Raw genomic sequence first — 21,010 nt, 5'->3', positions numbered from 1 at the left:
TGCCGTTTCAGAAATGTTTGCATTTTATGTTAAATTAAACCTTTGGAACCGTTACCTGGACAAGATATTTCAAAGAAGGTGCTGCAAGATTTCTGAGTTTTCATGTAAAATTTGGAAGTCTTCAGTTTGTGGGGTCAGAGTTTGAGAGGGTTTCAGTTCAAATGCAAGACCAGAACTGTGAACTTTTGTTCAGAGATTAGAATGTTTCTGCTCTGTTTCATAATTGTATCCTATATTCTCTCTTAGCAGGCCAATACTCTAGGCATTGTATAGTTGTGAGGTATCTTGTTTGTGCTCCTATATCTTTCTTTTCCTCAATAAAATTCCATTTAAAAAATTTTGTCTAGAGATTCATAAGTTACTCTTAATGAAAGGAAGCCATAGAACCTCTAAAGAATGAGATCTTTAGTCTTAAATCAGTGCATAGAGTGCCTGTCAACCCGCCCATCTAAATCTGTAGCTTTTAACTGGACATAGATTTGAAATCCTTAAGCCACCTTATAAGACAACTGTTTCTTCTGAAAATGACTACAACATGTGTTTCCTCTCCCACCTCCCCCCACCCCCTCCCCAAAAAAAGTTTAAGCAAATTCCAAACTTGGAGACTGAATGCTAATTATGCCACGAAGGTTTTACTAATCTCTTGGGTGGAGGTTAAAATCTTTAGAGTCATTTACTACTAAAGAGTGGATTCAGCTCCAGATCCAACGGATAGTGTAATGAGGATCAACAATCAGCAAAAAATGTACGTCAAAATTTCGACATTGTCACCATTAACTTAGGTTAGACCTAGCCCCAAATTGAGTGACTACAGAAATCCATCCAGTGTGTCATACAATTTTCAGGAACACAAATGTGTGTAGGAAAGAAACATGAGGTAGATTACAAATTACTTGCTAAAAAACAAAGAACGGATGATCAACTGGAATCTCCAAAAACTGTAACTACATCAAGCTCAAGGCATAACCAACAGCATAGATAGGAACCTGTGCAATAGGATTCAGAAAATGTTAATGCTACTTCACAAGGATGGTTTGAATACTTAGGAGCTGTTTTAGGTACTGAAGAATGAAGATGGTCCTCTATGTATAATTGAAAGAAGGGGAATCACCACTTCTAAAATCAGGGAAACAAAAATTAAAGCTAGATGGGGAGGCAGCAACTACCGATGGAAATGAGTGCAGCAGTTGATCGTAAGTCAGACCCAATGCCAAGAAGTGATTAGCACATAATGCAGAAAGATGATTCTCATATCTGTGAATTAGTGAACTAGTTGAACGATATACAACATACAGATTCAATTTTTGTGCATATAATTTCCATTTTCCAGTTTAAAGAACAAAGCTAAAATGAAATGGACCATGTGGTTACATCCCTAGGACTTAAAAAGAAATAATTATCAGCAACACCAAAAAAATTCATTAAAATGAAGAGATAAATATATTCATAATGTACATCCTTCATGCTTATACACAACTATAAAGCAAATATAAGGAAGCACAGCTCCGGAAATCATAACATCAGATTTCCAAAATGGTATGCTAATCAAATCTAAAATCCTGGAGGAGATGCCTTGAAATTCCTTGGGTATGCAGGCCCACCCACCAGCCCCTCATCAACATCTAAGCACAACCTGACTTTATCTCATTTCTTAGTCTCCAACAGTCCCCTGTTCCTCTCATTTTCAGATGACTCGTATCAGTTCTTCCTTCCTGCAACCATTTAATTTCTCTGTGTTGGATGTAAATAGAGATGCTACTCTTCTTGCTTTTTTGGATTGATATGTTCTTGTTCCTATTCAGACCCATTCCACATGTTTCAAATGTTCAACCTAGATTGGTTGAGACCTCCAATCCCTAGCCTTTTCAAAACCATTTTGGAAAAGGCGATAGTCCTCAAGAGTCTGGTTTATCTCAGCTTGAGTGTTCATCACAAAGAACGCACGTCTAGCAACAGGTTCATTAAGAGGTTGCCCTCCAATCAGAATGAATCTGAGAGGCTCAGTGGATTTGTTCCATACATTGACACCGTTCCCTGGACCCAAGACCAGGACATGGTGAGCCGTCACTGCTGCTGAATCCAATGTCCCGAAGACACCCTCTCCTTCAATCACATACACAAAGGAGTTCCAGGACACTGGAATACTTTGGTACCATTTAGCTTCAGGTTTCAGAATGAAATCAAGGTACATTGCTGGAGTTCTAGTGAATACTGGAGACCGGATTCCCATGGCTTCTCCTGTGATAACCCTGACCTCAACTCCGTTTTTCTCAGCACTCTTGATATTCTCCTTGGGTAAATCTTGGTATCTAGGCTCGACCCTGTTGGTTGGCATCCGAATTTCCATCCAGGAAGTATAAGATATTATTTTTGCTCAAAAAATTGAGAAAGATAACAGATAGATTGATCTTCAAGAGATTCTCACATTTTATCTTTGGACGATAAATTGACCCAAAGCTGCAGGCCCTTATTGGTTCCTTCTCCAGGCATTTCCGAGTGAACTATTCCCCGACCAGCAGTCATCCACTGAAGAACATAACACAAAAAAGCACTGAAGAATGAGATCTGAAACAAGAAGTTGTGGTTTTGATGATAGCACTGATTAGTAATTAAAAAGAACCAATACCTGTACATCACCAGTTCTGATTGTGCCCTTGTGCCCTGCAAAATCTTGATGAGTCAAAGCTCCCTGCAATTCATGAACAACAAATTCAGCATATAACAAACTCAACACCTCACAAACTTCAGAAAGGAATTGAAAACTTATGAATTTCGAACCTGTAACATATATGTGACAGTCTCAAAACCTGAAAGAATATAACCTAAATTAGTAATAGAACATGAATAGTAGATTGAATCTCAGGGACCGTATACAAACAATAATTTGAATCCAGATAGAAGGAAAATTAAGAGCAATCAATGAATTCTCAAACCTCTATGTGGATGGTCAGTGAACCCCCCAGGTGCAGAAACTACAAAAGTAAAACGCCAACAATAACTTCTCTATATGTCTGATTAAAGGGGGAAAAAAAGACGATTGAAAATCAAACGGAGAAGAAACCCACCATCGAACTCATCCAACAGAATAAACGGATCCACATTCTTGAATTCCTTGCTGAAACCCACAAAGCCCAGAATAAATTACTCACCTACTGGTTAGTATGAAGCATGAGAAGAGGATCGAAATAATATTGTGTATATGCAGTTTTGATTCAAAAAACGAAAACTTATCAACACCCAAAAGGATCCCACTGTTTCAACTTAAAAGGATATAGAGAAAATGGAAAACCTTAAAATGCATCTTCTAACAACAGCTCCATCTCCTTCATTTCGAACCTTGGTAAGGAACCTACCAACTTCTAATCTGGGTTTGATTATACCAGAGGCTTGATCTCCTGTACAAAAATTTTTTATGGAAGGAGTTTTGATTGGAGAGCAGTTAGACAGTAACCAACGAATTGGAGCTCTCATGTTTGTGTGTGCCTCTTTACTCGTCTCTCCCATCTCCAGTGTTCTAAATTCAAAGCTCAAAGCTACTAAATACAACCTACCTAAATTAATTCCTCCCCATTATGTCAACTCCCATGTCCTTTATTTTTTTTTTTAGTAAAAACTCCCATGTCACAGTCTTGAATACATTTTTATTCTTCCTTTTAGGTAAAATCCTTCTCTGTTTTTTATAGGAAATCCAATAAGTAAGCGAGTTATAAGATCATATCATATATTATACGCTTAAATTGGTCATCAAACACTCATGGTTCTCTTGTTTCCACTTCTTTATCTTTAGCTCAGTGGATCAACATGCGATTTTAGTAATACAAATCGCCTGTATCATGTTTTGGCTCTCACATATGCAACCATTATTGTTCTTGAATGCTCAGTTTGATCTATTAGGTTTGACCTGATATTCTTTTGGCTTCATGCGTTTTCAATAGGGATGTCAAACGGTTGGTTCAGCCCGGTTTTGGTTGGGTTGAATTGGTTCAATCTGGGAATGAGTGAAACCAAAATCAAAATGTTAAGGAACTTTGGTTTTTGGTCGATTTGGATTTCGATCTAGTATGGTTTCGATTTATATCAGGTTAATATTGGTTTAGATCAATTTTTTTACGGGCTTGAATCGTAATGAAATCTTACATTCATGATGTGTAACGAGGAAAGATTTGGTAAAAACACTTTAAATTATTTTCTCTAAACCAAATAATTTGTAAAGGGAACATAACTAGGATTGAAATCAATGGATAACTAATCAGTGAGAAGATACTATCAAATCATTCATTCAACTATCCACTAATTTTATATAGTGAACAAAGAAATCATCGGAAGCATTGTTACAAATCAATTTCCCTATCTCATACTCATTAATTTGTAACAATTCCCTTCACAACTAGAAATCTTCTCACTAATATTGAGATCAATGGATAATGAATTCACTTATTCATCCCCCATACTTACAGATGTTTTCTCGGTTTTATTCAGTTTGGATATTGGTCGATTCAGTGCGATCCAATTTTCAACCGATCCTACTATACCTCAGTCCAAAACCAACCTCATAAAGATTGATTTGGTTCAATCCAAGTTTTCCGATTGGATTAATCGGTTTGGGCTAGGTTTTGAGTTCTGACACCTAATTTTCAATGGGAAATTTTCAAAATGAAGGAAACATCCTTCAATTAATTAAGATATCCTTGCCTTATTTACATTCTATAATATTCTCATTATTGCAAAAGGTTTGTCAATTTAAAATTTTCTCCTAAAACGTATGGTTTGATGGGTTGGCACATCTCTCTATCACTAATTGTGTTTCATTTCTAAATACAATTTCTTTATCATTTTTTAGAGAGAGAGAGTGTGTGTTCTACCATATATGTGTGGTTCATAATTCACGATGTTGACATGCATTGCTAGACTTTACTAAAAAAAAAAACAGACATGCATTGCAAGAGCAAACTTCTGAATGACAAATTCTTTATCAATTTGAGAGAGAGAATATTCTCATCAAAGGAATCAAAGTGAGACAGCGTGCACCTCCAATCACGCATTTGCTCTTTGCGGATGACTGTCTCCTGTTCTTTGAAGTTAAACTTGATTGCACGAACCACCTAAAGGAATGCTTGGATCTTTATTGCAAGACTAGTGGTCAACGGATTAATCTGAAGAAATCCACCACCACTTTTAGCCCAAACACTCCCTCCAGGCTAAAGCGTTGGTTCTCACGTATTTTGAAAATCCCATACTCGGATGGGCTGGAGAAATATCTTGGATTACCAGCGAAAATTAGTGTCTCTAAGGTTGATATCTTCAAGGAAATCCATGAGAAAACGTGTAGAAGGGTTCAAGGATGGAAGCGACAGTTGCTCTCTCATTCTGGTCGTGAGGTGATGATCAAATCAGTGGCTACATCGATGTCTTCCTATGTTGTATCTCACTTCTCTCTCCCTGCAACCCATCACAACACTGCCCGTAAAGCCATCTCGGACTTCTATTGGGGTCAAAAGGGTGACAAGAGGAAACTCCCCTCGGTCTCTTGGACTAGGTTATGTCGATCTAAGGAGCGAAGGGGCATTGGACTGTGAGATCCGATCCTTCACAATAGAGCCCTTCTTGCAAAAATGGCTTGGAGATTGCTGCAAAATCCAACTTCTCTATGGGCCAGATTCACAAAGGCTATATACTTCCCCAAATCTAAGTTCCTTCAAGCACAAATCGCCAATAAACCATCATGGGCATGGCGGAGTATTATGGAAGGAAAGAAGGCGCTTGAAAGTGGATTACTGTGGCACATTGGCACTGGTGAGAAGGTTGACATTTGGCATAACAATTGGTTACCATCCTTGAATGGTTTCAAACTTCAACACCCCAAGCCCCCCCTTTGCAAGCTTTCAAACGTCTTCAGCATCATCGATCATGGTAATCGGTCTTGGAATGAACAGCTGCTGGGCCTTTGCTTCCACCCTTCGGGTATCCAAGCAATCAAAGGTATCAAGTTGAGCTTATTCCCTCATGAGGACCGTCTTATTTGGGGAGGATCAAGAAATGGACTTTTCATAGTTAAATCAGCATATCACCACCTCTCAAACCTAAGGGATGTTTGTAGCGCTTCTGAGGCATCTTCATCTAGTAGCCATGACTGGGATAACATCCATCCATTGGTTTGGAAGAAGATTTGGCATAGTATAGTTCCTCCAAAGGTCAAGAATTTCATTTGGTGGTGCTACGCTCAAGACCTTGCTTCAGGGGAACGATTGCTTAAGCATCGCATTCATATAGATCCAAGTTGTCACAAGTGTGGCCAGGAGATTGAAACTAATAACCACATCCTTTTGGAATGCCCTTTTGCAAAGGTGGTTTGGTTTGGTAGCTACCTCACCTTCACAATGCCCAACTCGGAATCCATAAGCTTAAGTCAAATCCTCAACAAATGGGACAGGTTCGGTTTCTCTTCAAAGCAGATGAAGATTGAGACATTGAGCATGTTCTTCTACATTTGTTGGTACCTATGGGTAGCCCGCAATGACCTATGTTTCAATCAGAAATGTTGGTCTCTTGAGGAGGTGTTTTCCAAGGCTCAGTGGGCTTATAATGAGTTTTGGTCCCTGTCTAAACCACATCATCAGAGTGAAGAAGGCCTTCAACAACAAGGCGAGTCTCGGGTCCTTAGGAATACAAGCTGGACCCTTCCACTTCCTGGCTTTTTGAAGCTTAATTGCGACGCAACATTACCTATGGAGTCTACCATGGGAGGAAGTGGTGTAAGCATCGTGAACCACCAGGGACACTTTCTTCTGACCTCATCTTGCCCAGCTGAATTCTCAAAGGCCTTCCTAGGTAAGTTCTAGGCGGTGAGAACTAGTCTTCTTCGCGCTAAGGAGTTGGGAATGACTCATATCATTGTGGAATCCGATTGCTTCACTATTATTGACATCATCAACCAAAGGACTACATCTCCTCCTCTATGTGCTCTTGGCTTTCTCCACGACATAGAAAGCCTTATTCTGAATTTCGTTGAATGTAACTTTGTTACCATTCCTAGGGAAGCTAATGTAATTGCTCACTCCCTAGCCCGGCAGGCCCTGTCTATGGTAAGCATGACAGATTGGCCACATTCCACTCATTGGCTTCTAAACCTTTGTAAGGAAGCCTTGTGCCCTTCTTGCCCTCCTTCAATAAAAGTATCATTTACCAAAAAAATATATATATATTCTCACATCCTAACGATGTCGATGTGGTCTAGCGCTAATGCTCTCTTTCCTCGCTAACCAGGCCCACTAGTGCATGCAATCGTTTCCTACACTGTGACCAGGCCCACTAGTTTCTACACTGTGATTGGTGTAAGATAAGGATGTCAAATCAAAGCAAATCAAATCGTTCACACCAAAACCATTTAATAAGTGGTTCAATTTTAGTTTCAAATTTGAGACCGTTTAGTTAAACGATTTGAACTGAATCGACCATTTAAACCAATGGTAAATCGTTTATGTAAACCATCTAAAACGAATTAATATATGCATAGTAGATTAAGTCATTAATGGTTGTTAAAATAAACAACTATGATAAGAAAAAACAAATCCCACTAGAAAATTAAGAGGCATTCAAATCTTTTGAATAAAAAATTAAAACATATAAATTATGATAACCTTACAATTATTAATTCAAGGTTAAATTTACATCTATTACAATAAAATTTTAAAAGAGAAAGAAGCCATTTCAATGGAGAATTAAAAAAACGCTTAAAATCATATAGAACCGTTTAAAGCCATTTAAAACTGAAATCATTGAAACCAAAACCATTAAAAATCGAAAGAAACTGTTTTACCGAAACCAGACAGGAACTAAAGGGACAAAAAAACAAAAAAATGTTAAATTGCCATATTGTCCTGAGTTTTTTTCCCTTTATACCTAATTTTAGCAAATCTCAATTTGTGATTTCTGGTCAAGTACCATCACCTAATTCAGACACTTTTGGTTTGAAATTTTTCTGCAAAAGGCAATTAAGCATTTGTGTTTATGAATGGTACCTAATTGTTGCAGCATCACATTGGCCTGCTTGTGTTTGTCCAATGAATCATATTGAATATATCTAAGACAAATCACAGGTTGGAATTGTGAATTAAAAATACCAAAATGTAAGACTATTGCAATAAGGTTGTTCCATATATTTTTAAATTGGTTTTGATAGATCTGAGTGAGTTGGAATGTAACTTCAAAGATCTGGCCAGATCTGCTTCAGACCTTTTCTGTGCGAGGCATTTGGACATCCCAATTGTTTCCCCTAATCCACAACAAATATTGATGGACATTCACTTGGGAATCCAGGAAGAACAGGTGCTAGTGGTGTTTTTCGTGATGGTGCTGTGGTATGTGCTACTTACATGAAATCGATTCTATTGTTTATTGGTCAATCTTGGACGTACTTAAAAAGAGTTCTTATTTTCTATTCCGTGGAAAATTACGCACTGTTTCAGAGAAGCCAACCCGATAGCGAACTTCCTTGCGAAGGACACGGCTAAAAAGGGTTTAGTACCTCTACTTCAATAGTTTATCCTTCTCATATTTGGGAGGAATTAGAGTGGGATGTGCAAGCCAGACCACGGTATCAGTTTTATAGTTAATCTGATTTAAATCTTTGTTAGTCTGAGTTGTTCCCTGCTGATGGTGTTTCCAAACATGGAGGATGCAATGCTATGACACCATGATCAATTGGAAACAGCTTATTATGTGCTTTCATACTGCCTCTTTGCTCAATCAACAATGTTTTTGGCACAATTCCCGGATGAGACTAAATCGTCTGAGACAGCAATTTAAGATCAAGGAGTGATTCAGCAGTGCATCCCAACAGATACTTAGCAAAGGACCGTTACATAATTACATACTCGATATACAAAGCATGACGATTGTGGTGGTCTTCAGGAAGGAAAATCAATTTCAGCAGGAAACATGAAGGATTATAATGGACTGCATGCTAAACCTGCCACAAATGATCCAACGAAAACCTCCACAAAAGGCAGGTAAGATCAAGTACCAGGCCTAACCAGACAGCTTAGATTTGAACCCCAACGATAACAATTAGAAAAGTTAATGTTGACACAGCATTTATAAGGAATATATATTTGATTCTTCTGGAGCTGTTTTATGTACTGGAGATGACAATTTATGTCTAGCTAACTAACAGGAGGGAGAAACATCCCCCTTTTAGCTCTGAGGGAAGGGAAGCTAAAGCTTTTTGGGAGGCCTGTAACCAAGGATGGAGTGGAGTTCCTGACTGCTTTGTATAATAAGTTGGCAACTTGTTGAAAGTTATCTACAGAGCTTTTTCCTAGAGCAATGGAATTTTGGGCATTGGATGCCCTACATCAATTGCCCACTTCTAACATGATCAAATCTAGAGCAACAATTAGGTCAATTGAGATGGTTCTCTGTCTGTCAGTTCTTCTCAACTAGATAAGAGTTTAATAAAAATGTCGGAATATCACCAAATTGGTTCAATCTTCTGACAGCATGATTATATTTGTGAAATCATTCTTTCTTCCACATACCAAATGAACAAGAGAAGAATTCAATTGCCAAGCAAGTCCCTTTGAGTTCTCTACCCTAACTTTCAGTGTCTTATATTTTCTCTCCAACTGAATGCAGCCTTTCGTACCCTATAGCTTGGTTGATGAATGCTTAGAAATGGTTAGAATGTTTCGTAGAAAGAAACAGATCCTCCCATCAACAAAGACTAATTTTATTAGCATGTATAATTCTCTATGGTGCATGTTTAACAGGAGTACAAGATAATAATTCCCTACTATTAAGAATCTCAGGAAGAGATATAATGACAAAAAATAAATCTCACAAAAAGAAACATTTGTATACACTAAAGATACAAAGAATTAATCACAAGTGAAAATGGATCCTTTCCAATTTGCCCCAAAGCAGGACCCTGCTGCAGTAACAGAAGGAATAGGAAAACCAAAGAATGAAATCTAGTTAAAGATAAAATGTGCAGTCTCATCATGAACTGTACAGCAGTTGTATTTTTCCATTTGGATCATGAAGGCTTAGAATAATTTTCTGTCACATGAATAATCAGAGTTCTTCCTTCACTGCTCCCAGCCTTCCATCTTAATTCAGAGATATAGATTCTAACCTTGCTTTCAAGGTGGACATGCTTTGGCTCAGATCCAAACCTGATCGACATATTTCAATTTTTTGAACTTGAGACAGGTTGAGATTTCCAATACCTAGCCTTTTCAAAACCATTTCGGTGAAGACGATAATCTTCGAAAGTTCTTTGGATCTCAGATTGTGTGTTCATCACAAAGGGCCCATACTGAACAACAGGTTCATTCAGGGGCTGCCCACCGATCAGGACGAATCTCAGCGGCTCGGCGGACTTGTTCCAGACACTGAGCCCATCCCCTGGGCCTAAGAGCAAGAGATGGTGAGCTGTAGCTGGTGAAGATTTCAAGGACCCAAAGCAACCCTCCCCTTCGAGGACATACACAAATGAGTTCCAGGACTCTGGGATGCTTTGGTGCCATTCAGCTCCCGGTTTCATGATGACATCAAGGAACATTGCTGGTGTCCTAGTGAATACCGGAGACTTGATGCCAAAGGATTCTCCTGCTATAATTCTGACGTCAACCCCATCTTTCTCTGCCCTCTTGATCTCCTCCCCAAGCAACTCCTGGTATCTAGGCTCAATACTGTGATTGAATTTGGACTCAGGAATATAAGATTCTGGATGTCCTAAAAAACTGCCACGAAGAAGGGAGAAATTGATTGATAGATTCTTACATTTTGTCCTTCGAAGATAAGTTTATCCAAAGCTGCAAGCCCCTATTGGGACCTTCTCCTGCAGGCATTTCTGAGTGAACTATCCCTCGACCAGCAGTCATCCACTGAAGAAAAGAATAGAAAACAGTGAAGCATGAGACCCAAAACATCAACTTGTTACTTGAAAGTTAGTAAATCTAATTTATTATCATGGCAATGAATCTTATACCAGTGTTTTTACCTGTACATCACCAGTTCTTATTGTGCCTTCATGTCCTGCAAAATCTTGATGAGTGACTGCTCCCTGAAATCCATGAACCCCAACTTCAGCTCCTCATAATATAAACCCTACAAACTAAAAAGAGTGTGTCCTAGTGCACAAGGCTCCTGCTACTGCAGGGTCAGGGAGGGGTAAATGTGTGAAGCCTTACCCCCCCCCCCTCCGCTTCCAGGGAGAGGCTGTTTCCATGTTTTGAACCCGCAACCCTGATAGTTGCAATATCACAACTTAACCGTTGCACCAAGGCTTGCCCACTAAACCCCACAACCTAACTGGAGTTCCAAAAAAAGAAGAAAAAAAGGAAGGGGGAGGGCAACATTTAACAGCACCAACCTCCAACATGTATGTAACAGTCTCAAAACCTGAAGAATAGAATCGAATTAGTCAGTAATGGAAAATGAAATAGAGAAAAGAATGAATCAAAGCCCATTAATACTAATTCGATGCAAAACCCAAAAAGAACAATGTTGACTAATCGATGAGATCCTTGAACCTCTATGTGGATGGTCAGGAAATCCAGCAGGATGAGTAACTGCAAAAGCAATGGCAACAGCTTAATACAATCCTGTATTTCATAATTAAGAAAACAAATACATGACTACAAAACCAAGAGAGAGAAACCTACTAGAGAAATCATCCAACAGTAGAAAAGGATCAAAACGCCTCAATTCCATACTGAAACAACACCACAAAAACCACAAACATAATAATGGTTAGTAAGCGTAGCATGAGAACATGATTAAAAATTCTGTGTATCTCCCTAGAAGGACCCAAATGCTTCAGCTCCATTCTGAACCACCCACGTCCTCTCCCCCCCCCCCCCCCCCCCCCCCCAAAAAAAAAAAAAAAAAAAGATGAAAAAAGAATCCAATTAGTCAGTAATGGAAAACTAGAAGGGTAGGAAAGAAGAGTACCTTCCAAGGCTTCTTCTAACAAAAGCTCCTTCTCCTTCATTTTCAGGCTGAGCTAGAAACTTCCTTGCCACCAATCTGTAATTACTAAAACCAGATGTTTGATGCCCTGTCGACATGTTCTTGATCAAAGAAGGAACGACGACGTTGGTTGTGATTTTGGTTTTGATTTTGATCAGAGACAGGTTGAACAGGAACCGATTGTTTATAGCCTTCATGGATTTTGTTGGATTGCAATCTTTGACTCTGGTTTTATAAGTATATATCTGCAACGACTTCAGATACTACTGGAAGGTTGAGGAAGAAAAAAAGAAGATGATGAACTCTCTAATGTCACCAATCACTCTTATTCAAAATCATCTCAAACAGTACAGAATAATTTGTCAGCTTGATGTGGGTGGGAACTTGGAACCCAAGCAAATGTTGTTTTCGATTCTTCAAATCTTCCACCAATGGTCAGCTTGACCTGAGATTCTTAAGGCTTCAGTTGGTAATTTTATCAAACAGTTGGAGTGTGAACAAGTGATAGGGTGTCAACATTAACCAACCATTCCAATCCAATGTACTAGAATTCTAAAGATCAACTGTGTGACGTGTAAGTGCGTTTTTCATGACGGAAGTAGTGGATGGGCATTACAACGACACCTAAGCATTGCGTGTGCTGTCGTTACCTAAAAAGCATGGTTTAAACATTGGCATATTTTATAGAAGTCCACCTGCACAATGTTTTCAGACCATTTGTGAGAAGGTGTTCGATATTGACCACATCCAGGTCAAATGATAACAATGGTTGGAGTCATTAGACTTTGAAAAGTCAGAGCAAAGGTTCTTTGCAAGGACCTGCATGGGGGAAAAATTATCTCCTCCAATTTCCTGCTCGGTAATGTTCTCCAGTGCCTCTAATAAGGGGGTGGACCCATCTGAATAGTGTTCAGTTAGGGGTAGGGTGGTCATTGTGCCCCCTTGTAAGGGGCATTGGAGAACTAACCGGGCAAGGAATTGGAGGAAATAATCTATACTTATCCCTTTTTTTTTGGTTGGGTGGGTGGGTGGGAAGAAGAGAATGATTGATGCTCGGGAGATTTTGTACCTGGATGATTCGACGAGTAGGAGGTGTGCTTGTCATTTTACTAGGGTTTTTGTCCTTATCCAAGAATGTGCATAAATCATGCAAGATCATTTGGCTTTTCTTTTTTTATAAAAACCATGAGGGTAGGCTTTTATTTAGCCATAACAATTGTTTGGTTAGTTGGTCGATGACTTGTCAATAGAGTGCATGTCTCCAGGAGGTCAAGGGTTTGACTTCTTAATATGCTTCGTCAATCCCATGATGGTTGAGAACCAACTAGAGATTTAAGGAAGTTACTACCTGGGAAATAAATGTTGCCTTGCCCAAAGTGAATAAATAAGAAAATGGCACCCATTTGTCACATAAACCTAATCGCATCAACATCGCCTCTAATAAAGCTCTACCTAATATAGTTATAGGTCTTACTCATATCGAGCTTGAAGGCTGCCAAGTATCCCTCTCCATTCTTCTTATTATTTAAATGATGGAATTAATTCATGTGCAATCATAATAATAATTTTAGAAATTTTTCTTCAACAGAATCATTATGATCAGGAGCCGCAATTAGATCAAGAAACTTCTTTAACTTACAGGACAAGACCTTAGCAAATATTATATAAATCACATAGTCAAGGCTGATGGGGCTTTTTGGGACGAACAAGATATGAGTATGATTTAGGTCATGGAGAAGGTAAATAGAAAAGCGTGGGGGGGGGGGGGGGGGGGGGGGGGGGGGGGGGGGGGGGGGGGGGGGGTTGGGGGGGGGGGGGGCGGGGGGGGGGGGGGTGCGGCCGGGGGGCTAGGGGCGGGGGGAGGGGGGAAAAAATAGAAAAAAAAAATCGTCTTTGGATATGTTCATTAACCATATTACCCTTGTGACCATCTTTGAGGATTATTTTTTTCAAATTAGAATAAATGAAAATTTAAGTAGATTCTATTGCCACTCTGAGAGCCTTAGGAACTGTGACAAGTGTTGCCAATACTCAAAGCTTCTTATTTGAAAATCCTTGAAACTTTAGGACTTCTAATTCTTTTTCTGCCAGTTGAGGATGTCAAGACAAATGCTAGATTTGTTGGAGCTCAGCCACAAGTCTTTGTACCTCATAATCAACATTTGAAACTAAATTTTCTTCCATGCTGCCAGTTTGGCTTGAACAATCATCATCACCTTTTTTTTAATAGCGTGTCTGAGTGCATGAGGCTCCCGCTACTGCAAGGTCGGGGAGGGTAAAAGTACGCAACACCCTACGCCGCGGGGCTAGAGAGAGGTTGTTTCAAGATAACCCATCAAAAGCATGCAACACACATATTTCAGGAAAAAGTAAAATATTGTGAATAAGAAAATCCAGTTAGCATCTTTTTGCATCAAGTGTGTGTGGGATAAATGCTTAGTGGATAAGAGAAAAAATTTAATATTAAGTGGTAACTCTAACTCTAATTTAAATTCCAGCCACAACGGCTAAATCCATGATTATGAAACTGTAATCAGCCAGCTACTTTAATTGAGCTTTTAATTCCTACAGTGGTGGTAATTGGATTTGGACAAAAAAATTGGAAATTCCCATGATGCAAACACTACTTGATTCATTATAAAAGTTAAATCAATTCTTGACAGTTTGGATTCTTGAAATCAAAACCAAGCCAAAAGAATAAATTAAAATTCATAATCTTCTTGAATCCTAGTAGTTCTAAAGTTTTTTTCAAAAATTAAACCAAAAAAAAAAGTTTATTCCAAAATTGAACAAAGCTCCACAACCATGGCAGAATAACATGCTGAGGAACTTGTAGCCTGTGTTTGGTATGCATTCTCAGAATAGATTCTGAAATTAAACGAATTCTGAAACAAGAAATTAGAGAAAAGAATCCAGCTTTGAATGCATTCTAGATCCATAATCTATTTCAAAAATGCATACCAAACACAGCCCTAAACTCTGTTCGGAACCCAAATTGGTGTGAAATTCATTACCTATATCAGAATCAGACCAGGTAATGCAAAGTTGTACTTTTTGCCACAACTAATAAAGTCAATTCTCTATCTAAAATCATGTTTTCTGAGTTTTCCTGTTTCCATTGGAGCCTGGTAGGGTGACAAAGGGTGATACATCAGCACCCTCTCTGTTACTGTCTTCTACTGTCCTCAATACAATTTGTTAAAGAACTTCTGTTAAAAAAATAAGGCATGAGAACTTATCAGGTAATGAATGAAGTGTCCTTTACTCCTATTAATGAACTGCCTAAATCGAATTGAGTTTCAGCTCCGCTATCCAAATTAACACTTAGCTTTGGGTCCTAACAAATCCAATTTGACATGAAAAGTGAAAACCTGTTACATTGTATCAAGTGGTGCAGATCAGGAGTCATGGGTAGTAGTTGAATTACAGCCCTGATTTAGTTATCATGAAAAGTATGAATTCAGCCCCCATTAAAGCTTATCTCAAATCAATAGAATTACTAAGGTAGCTAAGAATTCCCTTGTGTAGTACAACTCCAATAAAGAGGAAACTTACAGAAAGAAGAAGGAAAATGTAAGAAAAATTAGTCTACCTTAGTCTTTGAGATAACCCATATGAAATGAAGCTCATCAAGATCTTTTCTTTTAACAGAATAAAAGTATACATGTTACATATTATGGAGAGTAAGTAAGGAAATTACATAACACTCATCAAAAACTTTATAAAAAAAAAAATCATGACTTTTATTGAACCTCTAAAGAAATTGCTAATCCTTGAAACTGAATATTCTTTTCGTTGGAGAGATACAAAGATGCAACCCTTTATTCTTGCTTTTCAACTGTATATGCACAAGCTCAAATTCAGACCCTTCTGGTATGCTTCTTGTTTTCCTTTTTCAATTTGAGATTGGTTCATTCTACAGATTTCCAATGCCTAGCATTTTCAAAGCCATTCTTGTAGAAGCGATAATCCTCAAGGTCTTCTGGATCTCAGCTTTAGTGTTCATCACAAAGGGGTCACATCCGATCCGTTTACATCCCTATTGGTCACAAAAGCGATGGTATGGTATCGATTTTAGAGAGCCCATTAAAACCGTTTGGTATGTATCGTACCATATTACCAAAATACATACTAAATAAGGGTAAATGTGTAATTCTAATACCAAGTGAATGAAAAGTGAAAAGTTTTGATTAGTTACATGATTCACCGAAATCCATAAAGAGTAAAGACTAAAAGACCCTAATGCTGCCACCTGTTCCTTTGGATTACGCCTTTTGAGTTTTGACTCTTCGATTTTCATGGTTTCACCCTTATGACTCTTCGATTTTCATAATTTATACCATTTTTTAATACAGGTTTAAAAAACCGAATTTTGAACCCTTTTTTTATATCGATTCCATACCTTTTTTCTATATCGTATTTATATCGTACCGAAACCATATCGAAGCAGTATGGTAGCGGTATTAGAATTGTAGATTTCAAATGGTACAGTGTGATATTGGTATCTGGTACATGTTTTATGTACCATACCAAAATCGTACCGGTTGATACCCTTAAATGTAGGGATGTAAAAGGATCGGATTCGGCTCGGATAGTGCAATATCCGCATTCGGCATCCGATTAGCTTTCGGACAGATTTGGATAATGCTAAACGGATACGGACAAGGATTCGGATCGGATATTTTATCCGTTTACATGTAAATATAGTTTTTCGGATAGCTATAGTCTATCCATATCCGCATCCGTTTAGTTTTGAACGGATTCAGATAGTACTAAGCGATAATCGTACGGATATGGAAATGGATTTTGACTATTCATTTACACCCCTAAAGTTAAATGAGAGCGCTGATATCATGGGATTGGATTTTTGCCTTTCATGGGGGAGAGACGATATTTTCACCTTCACCTCTTGTGTTTAGGCATCAGCATGGGCATCAACAATACACTTCCCCACTGAGAATAAATCGCCCTTCTTGCTCTGGCAAGCCTTGGAAATATACCTAGTTATGCCATGTGGTTCTAGGGGTAATTCATTGTTTTAAATATGGTATCATATCGGTATTGGTGTTGGTCAGTGATGTGGATGAAAACTTAGAGGTGATACAGACCGTTAGATGTAATGATTTGCACACAAAAAAAGAGAGCACCAGAGAGTGACCGGAGCAGGCTCTGGTGAAATCCTCCGATGCCTAAGTCAATTTTCAGGGAAATCAATCAAGAGTGGAGAGATATGGGACGATTGAGAGAGAAAAATTGGGATAGATCCCTGATTGAGATATATCGATGGTAATCGAATTTTGTCCCAATCTAGATGTTCTGCTTTATTTTATGCTGGCTTGAACCAATCTAATTCAGTTCAATCTAAAAGATTGAATCAAACTCTACCTCTAGAGAGGTTTAGTCATTCTGTATTTATAGAAGACGGGTGCGTAGTCGCAGCGCTTAGGGTATATTTTTTAAACTCAACGCTAACCGCGACAGCCTAATATGAGCCATTTATTTTTTAATCTTTTAATCGTAGCCCTTGAATAAATAAAACCATCAACTTGGTAACCGTGAGAGCAGGTTTCTTTGTTTTTTTTCTCTTACTGCTGCAACTCTCGGAGACGACTCAGCGCCGACGGCACTTGCAAATCTTCAAAATCCTCTCTCTCAATCTCTTTCTTCTCTCTCGAGTCGTCCGTGTTAACATCGGAACCTCCGTCATTATTCTCTCTTTTGTACTGGAAAGAGAAAATGAGAAATGGTGGAAAATGAAATAGAGTCTCAAGCTAAGTTTGAGAGACAACACAGAAAAAAAGAAAGGGGAGGGGTGGGGGAGCTGAATCAATTAATTATGTTGCTTCTTCTTCTTGTTCTATTTCGTCGTCCTCTGCAATTTTCCTAGCTTCAGCAGGGCAATCATAGTAACAAAGAAAACCCAACAAGCGCTTGTGTCTTGATCTGAGAATGGCTACCTCCAATGCCAAAAGTCAATGAGAAGCAAGTAAAGTGTGTTGGCTAAACAACGGTACAGGGATCAAACCATGGTTCCCTAGGGAGACCAAGATATTTATCTTTAGGGTTCTGCACGTCCTGGGTTAGCCCATGGTGTCCCATGGGTGCCCCATTTTAATTTTAGGGTTTCCCATGGGAACCCTGGTGCATCCCTATTAGGGTTTCTCCTTCCCTATTGCATTCCATAAAATTAATTATCACAATAGGGACGGAGAAACTCGTCTTTAGTCCATCACATGGCAAGAGGGATCCATCCCATACTCGAATGCGCAGCGAAAAATAATCGATTCGAGTTTCTTTCGCATCCCATAAATATTAATAATCAATGAACAGAAAGAATTACTAAAGAACTGCTAACCTGGTGAGCCTCAAGTGTTGCTCCTCCAATAGACAGTGGTTCTTCCTCCAATGAGCGCTCCAAGCAAACAGATTTGAACCTCCAATGGTGCTACCAAGGTTCTACACGCCAATCCCAGATGCCCTCAAACTCCTCAGCACAGATCTAGGGTTTCACAAACCCTAACTCTCAAACACAGGTGAGAGAAGCAAGAAGAAGAGAGATCACAAGAGGGAGAGAGAGAAACCAAAAACGTAGGAGAGAGAGTGTTTGCTCCAAAAACGTGGAGAGCTTCTCTTCTGCGTATTTTTGGTCCCCTATTTATAATAATAGGGTTTAATTAAATCCTAGATAGATTTAATAGAGCCCTAGTGAGAGTCTGACTCTCTCTCTCTCAGTCTGGCAGTTCTATTTAAACTCAAAGTGTTACACAGGTGAAGAAGCAGAATCTAATAGGGAAAGTATTAATTAGATTATTTATTTAATTATTAATGGATAATTACAATTAGCATCAAATCCATTAATTAAATAAAGAGCCAATTAAATTAGCAAATTTCAAATAACTCCCTATATGATAACAATTTATCATATACAACCCCCCCCACTAATCAACACCATCATTATGGAATCTAGGGCATGTACACATGTACTGCCAAACCCCAATCCATAGTACATGTCCATATAAGAGCGTCGTGCATCCATCGATCGGGTCCGAAAACTCGATAAAACACTTTATTTGAAATAACTATAAATAATGTATCATTTTATGTAAAATAAATTTTGCAAAACCATTTCCAAAACGATCTGGATCCAGTTCGATCCGACCATGCACAGAGCAGTCTCTATCTTGGTGTTCCCCAATCGGGAGGTGGCCGTGTTGGATAACTCCTTCACTCACAAAGTATTCACGCATTCCCGAACCGGCTTTGACTCGCTTGAGTCTCGGTCATTGATGAACCAAAGAATGCGATCACACTTTGCGGTGACGGGTTCCCTCAGTGCACGGTGTCGGTGGCACATGTCTATCCCTTCCTACATCTGCGATGTATACATGAGGAATCGACAAAGTAGATTCTTCGCCAATGCACACATCAAACATGTGAGCACTCGCATTCGTACCCCGACATCACATGTCAGGCATACCCAATGCGACGACCTATGATAAGGGTGCCACCAAACCCTAGTCGTGACTACCATTTTAAATATAACTTACGGACACATAATGCTCAAAAAGTTTATATCGCATGTGACAATATTAAACTAAAATATATAAATGTTCAATACAAAGGTGAACCGGGTTGAACCGGACCGAACCGGGTTTGATGGACACACACTTGTCCAACAAAGTGACCATAAGAAAGTACATCTGTGGTGGGGTGGTAAACCTTGAGCAAGCATTAATTCAAGAATGAGAAGCATATGTACACACACTTGAACTAGGATCGATTGAGCTTCAGCCATTTCAGCAGAGGATGGATTGATTTTCTTCTTTAACTTCTTTTTCCTCTTTTATTTCTTCTTTGATTTCTCTGGATTGAAAATCAAAGAGAATGATTTTGGATGCAAGAATGAAAAAATTGGGGACTTTGTCTCTTTCTTCAACTTCTGTGAGAAACACTCGAATCAAATCCTCGGATGGATATCGGATCCCATGGTAAATTACTACCACAAACCCAGGTTTTATATCCTCCTGTTTATATTTCATATCCAGGTTCGCAGCCTTTAAATGGTACCAAACTTATCAACACGAAGGTACAAATCGCAGGTTAGCAACCTAAAAAATGGAACCGAGGAGATTAAAACCCCCAAATCAGAGGTTTTTATCGAAGGCATGAGTGATTGTTTTTTTTTTTAAACGGGAAGAGAAGAGGTCGCCGTCGCCATCACAGAGGAGAGGAGCGGTGTAGGGCCAGCAGTGAAGGACCCTTCTTCTTCACAAAATACCATCGCCCACCGTCTGCAACTCCCCCAACCCATCTGCAACAACGCCCCCTTCGCTCCTCCCACCTCCGCCCTCCCTGTGTATTGTCGGTGGGAAGATGGAGTTGATGGAGTTTGAGTTTAGAAACTTCAAAGCTCACTCGGTTGTTGATGCTTGGTGATGCTAAGGCCTGTAATTAGTGGAGAATCGAGTCATCGCCCTTCACCTGTAATCTTGAGCTGATTGTCGGAGAGATGGAGAACCATGGGAGAAATGTCGGAGAGATGGCTTGCAGCATTGTGAGAGAGGAGACAAAATGGAACGCTACTTGGTTAGAGAGCCAGTTATCGATTATTTAATCGACGATTTAGATTTAAGTTTATTTATTAAACCGTTGAGTTTTGACGATGTGTTTATCCTACTTTCCCATTCGTGCTGGTACTTTTTTTCCATAGAAGACTATACAACTTTACCCGTGAGTTTTATCTGTTGTATAAGATAGGAATACAGTCTATAAAATAATAAAGGGAAAATTTCATGGACAACACCTAAAAGTATCTCATATCTCAGAAATTTACTATACTTGGACAAAATAGCAAACTTTCCCTGACGTTAAGCAGGGTGACCCCCAAGATAAAATGTCAATTTTACCCTCTTAGTATCACCCAAAGTAGAAAGTCAATTTTACCCTCTTAGTTATTTAAATAAATAAAAAAAATAACACCCATGCTACTTCCTTGGCTTGAAATTAAAATAGTAGCGAAAATCCTTACCCTCTTCAT

At 38.9% G+C, this 21,010-nt stretch overlaps 3 protein-coding genes across 3 annotated transcripts in view; all 3 read right to left on the bottom strand.

Moving 5' to 3' along the window:
• LOC122642431 (cyanate hydratase-like) overlaps window positions 1-21,010 on the bottom strand; it is a 40,015-nt gene that overhangs the window by 4,342 nt on the left and 14,663 nt on the right. The gene's annotated exons all lie outside the window — the stretch shown is intronic.
• LOC122642429 (pirin-like protein) lies at window positions 1,696-16,176 on the bottom strand. Its single transcript, XM_043835901.1, has 8 exons — window positions 16,172-16,176; window positions 3,290-3,483; window positions 3,066-3,115; window positions 2,934-2,972; window positions 2,779-2,807; window positions 2,627-2,689; window positions 2,426-2,526; window positions 1,696-2,321 (listed from the first exon to the last, which is right to left on the bottom strand). Exons 2-8 carry the CDS (start codon window positions 3,469-3,471, stop codon window positions 1,832-1,834), a joined length of 954 nt encoding a protein of 317 aa, XP_043691836.1. The 5' UTR covers window positions 3,472-3,483; window positions 16,172-16,176; the 3' UTR covers window positions 1,696-1,831.
• Window positions 9,824-12,463, bottom strand: LOC122642428 (pirin-like protein). Its single transcript, XM_043835900.1, has 7 exons — window positions 11,956-12,463; window positions 11,667-11,716; window positions 11,535-11,573; window positions 11,375-11,403; window positions 11,003-11,065; window positions 10,783-10,886; window positions 9,824-10,691 (listed from the first exon to the last, which is right to left on the bottom strand). Exons 1-7 carry the CDS (start codon window positions 12,168-12,170, stop codon window positions 10,187-10,189), a joined length of 1,005 nt encoding a protein of 334 aa, XP_043691835.1. The 5' UTR covers window positions 12,171-12,463; the 3' UTR covers window positions 9,824-10,186.

This window comes from Telopea speciosissima, chromosome 10 (assembly GCF_018873765.1).
Source record: "Telopea speciosissima isolate NSW1024214 ecotype Mountain lineage chromosome 10, Tspe_v1, whole genome shotgun sequence".
Lineage (NCBI taxonomy): Eukaryota > Viridiplantae > Streptophyta > Magnoliopsida > Proteales > Proteaceae > Telopea > Telopea speciosissima.
The sequence above is the reverse complement of the archived record's forward strand: the minus strand, read 5'-3'. Positions and strand labels throughout refer to the sequence as shown.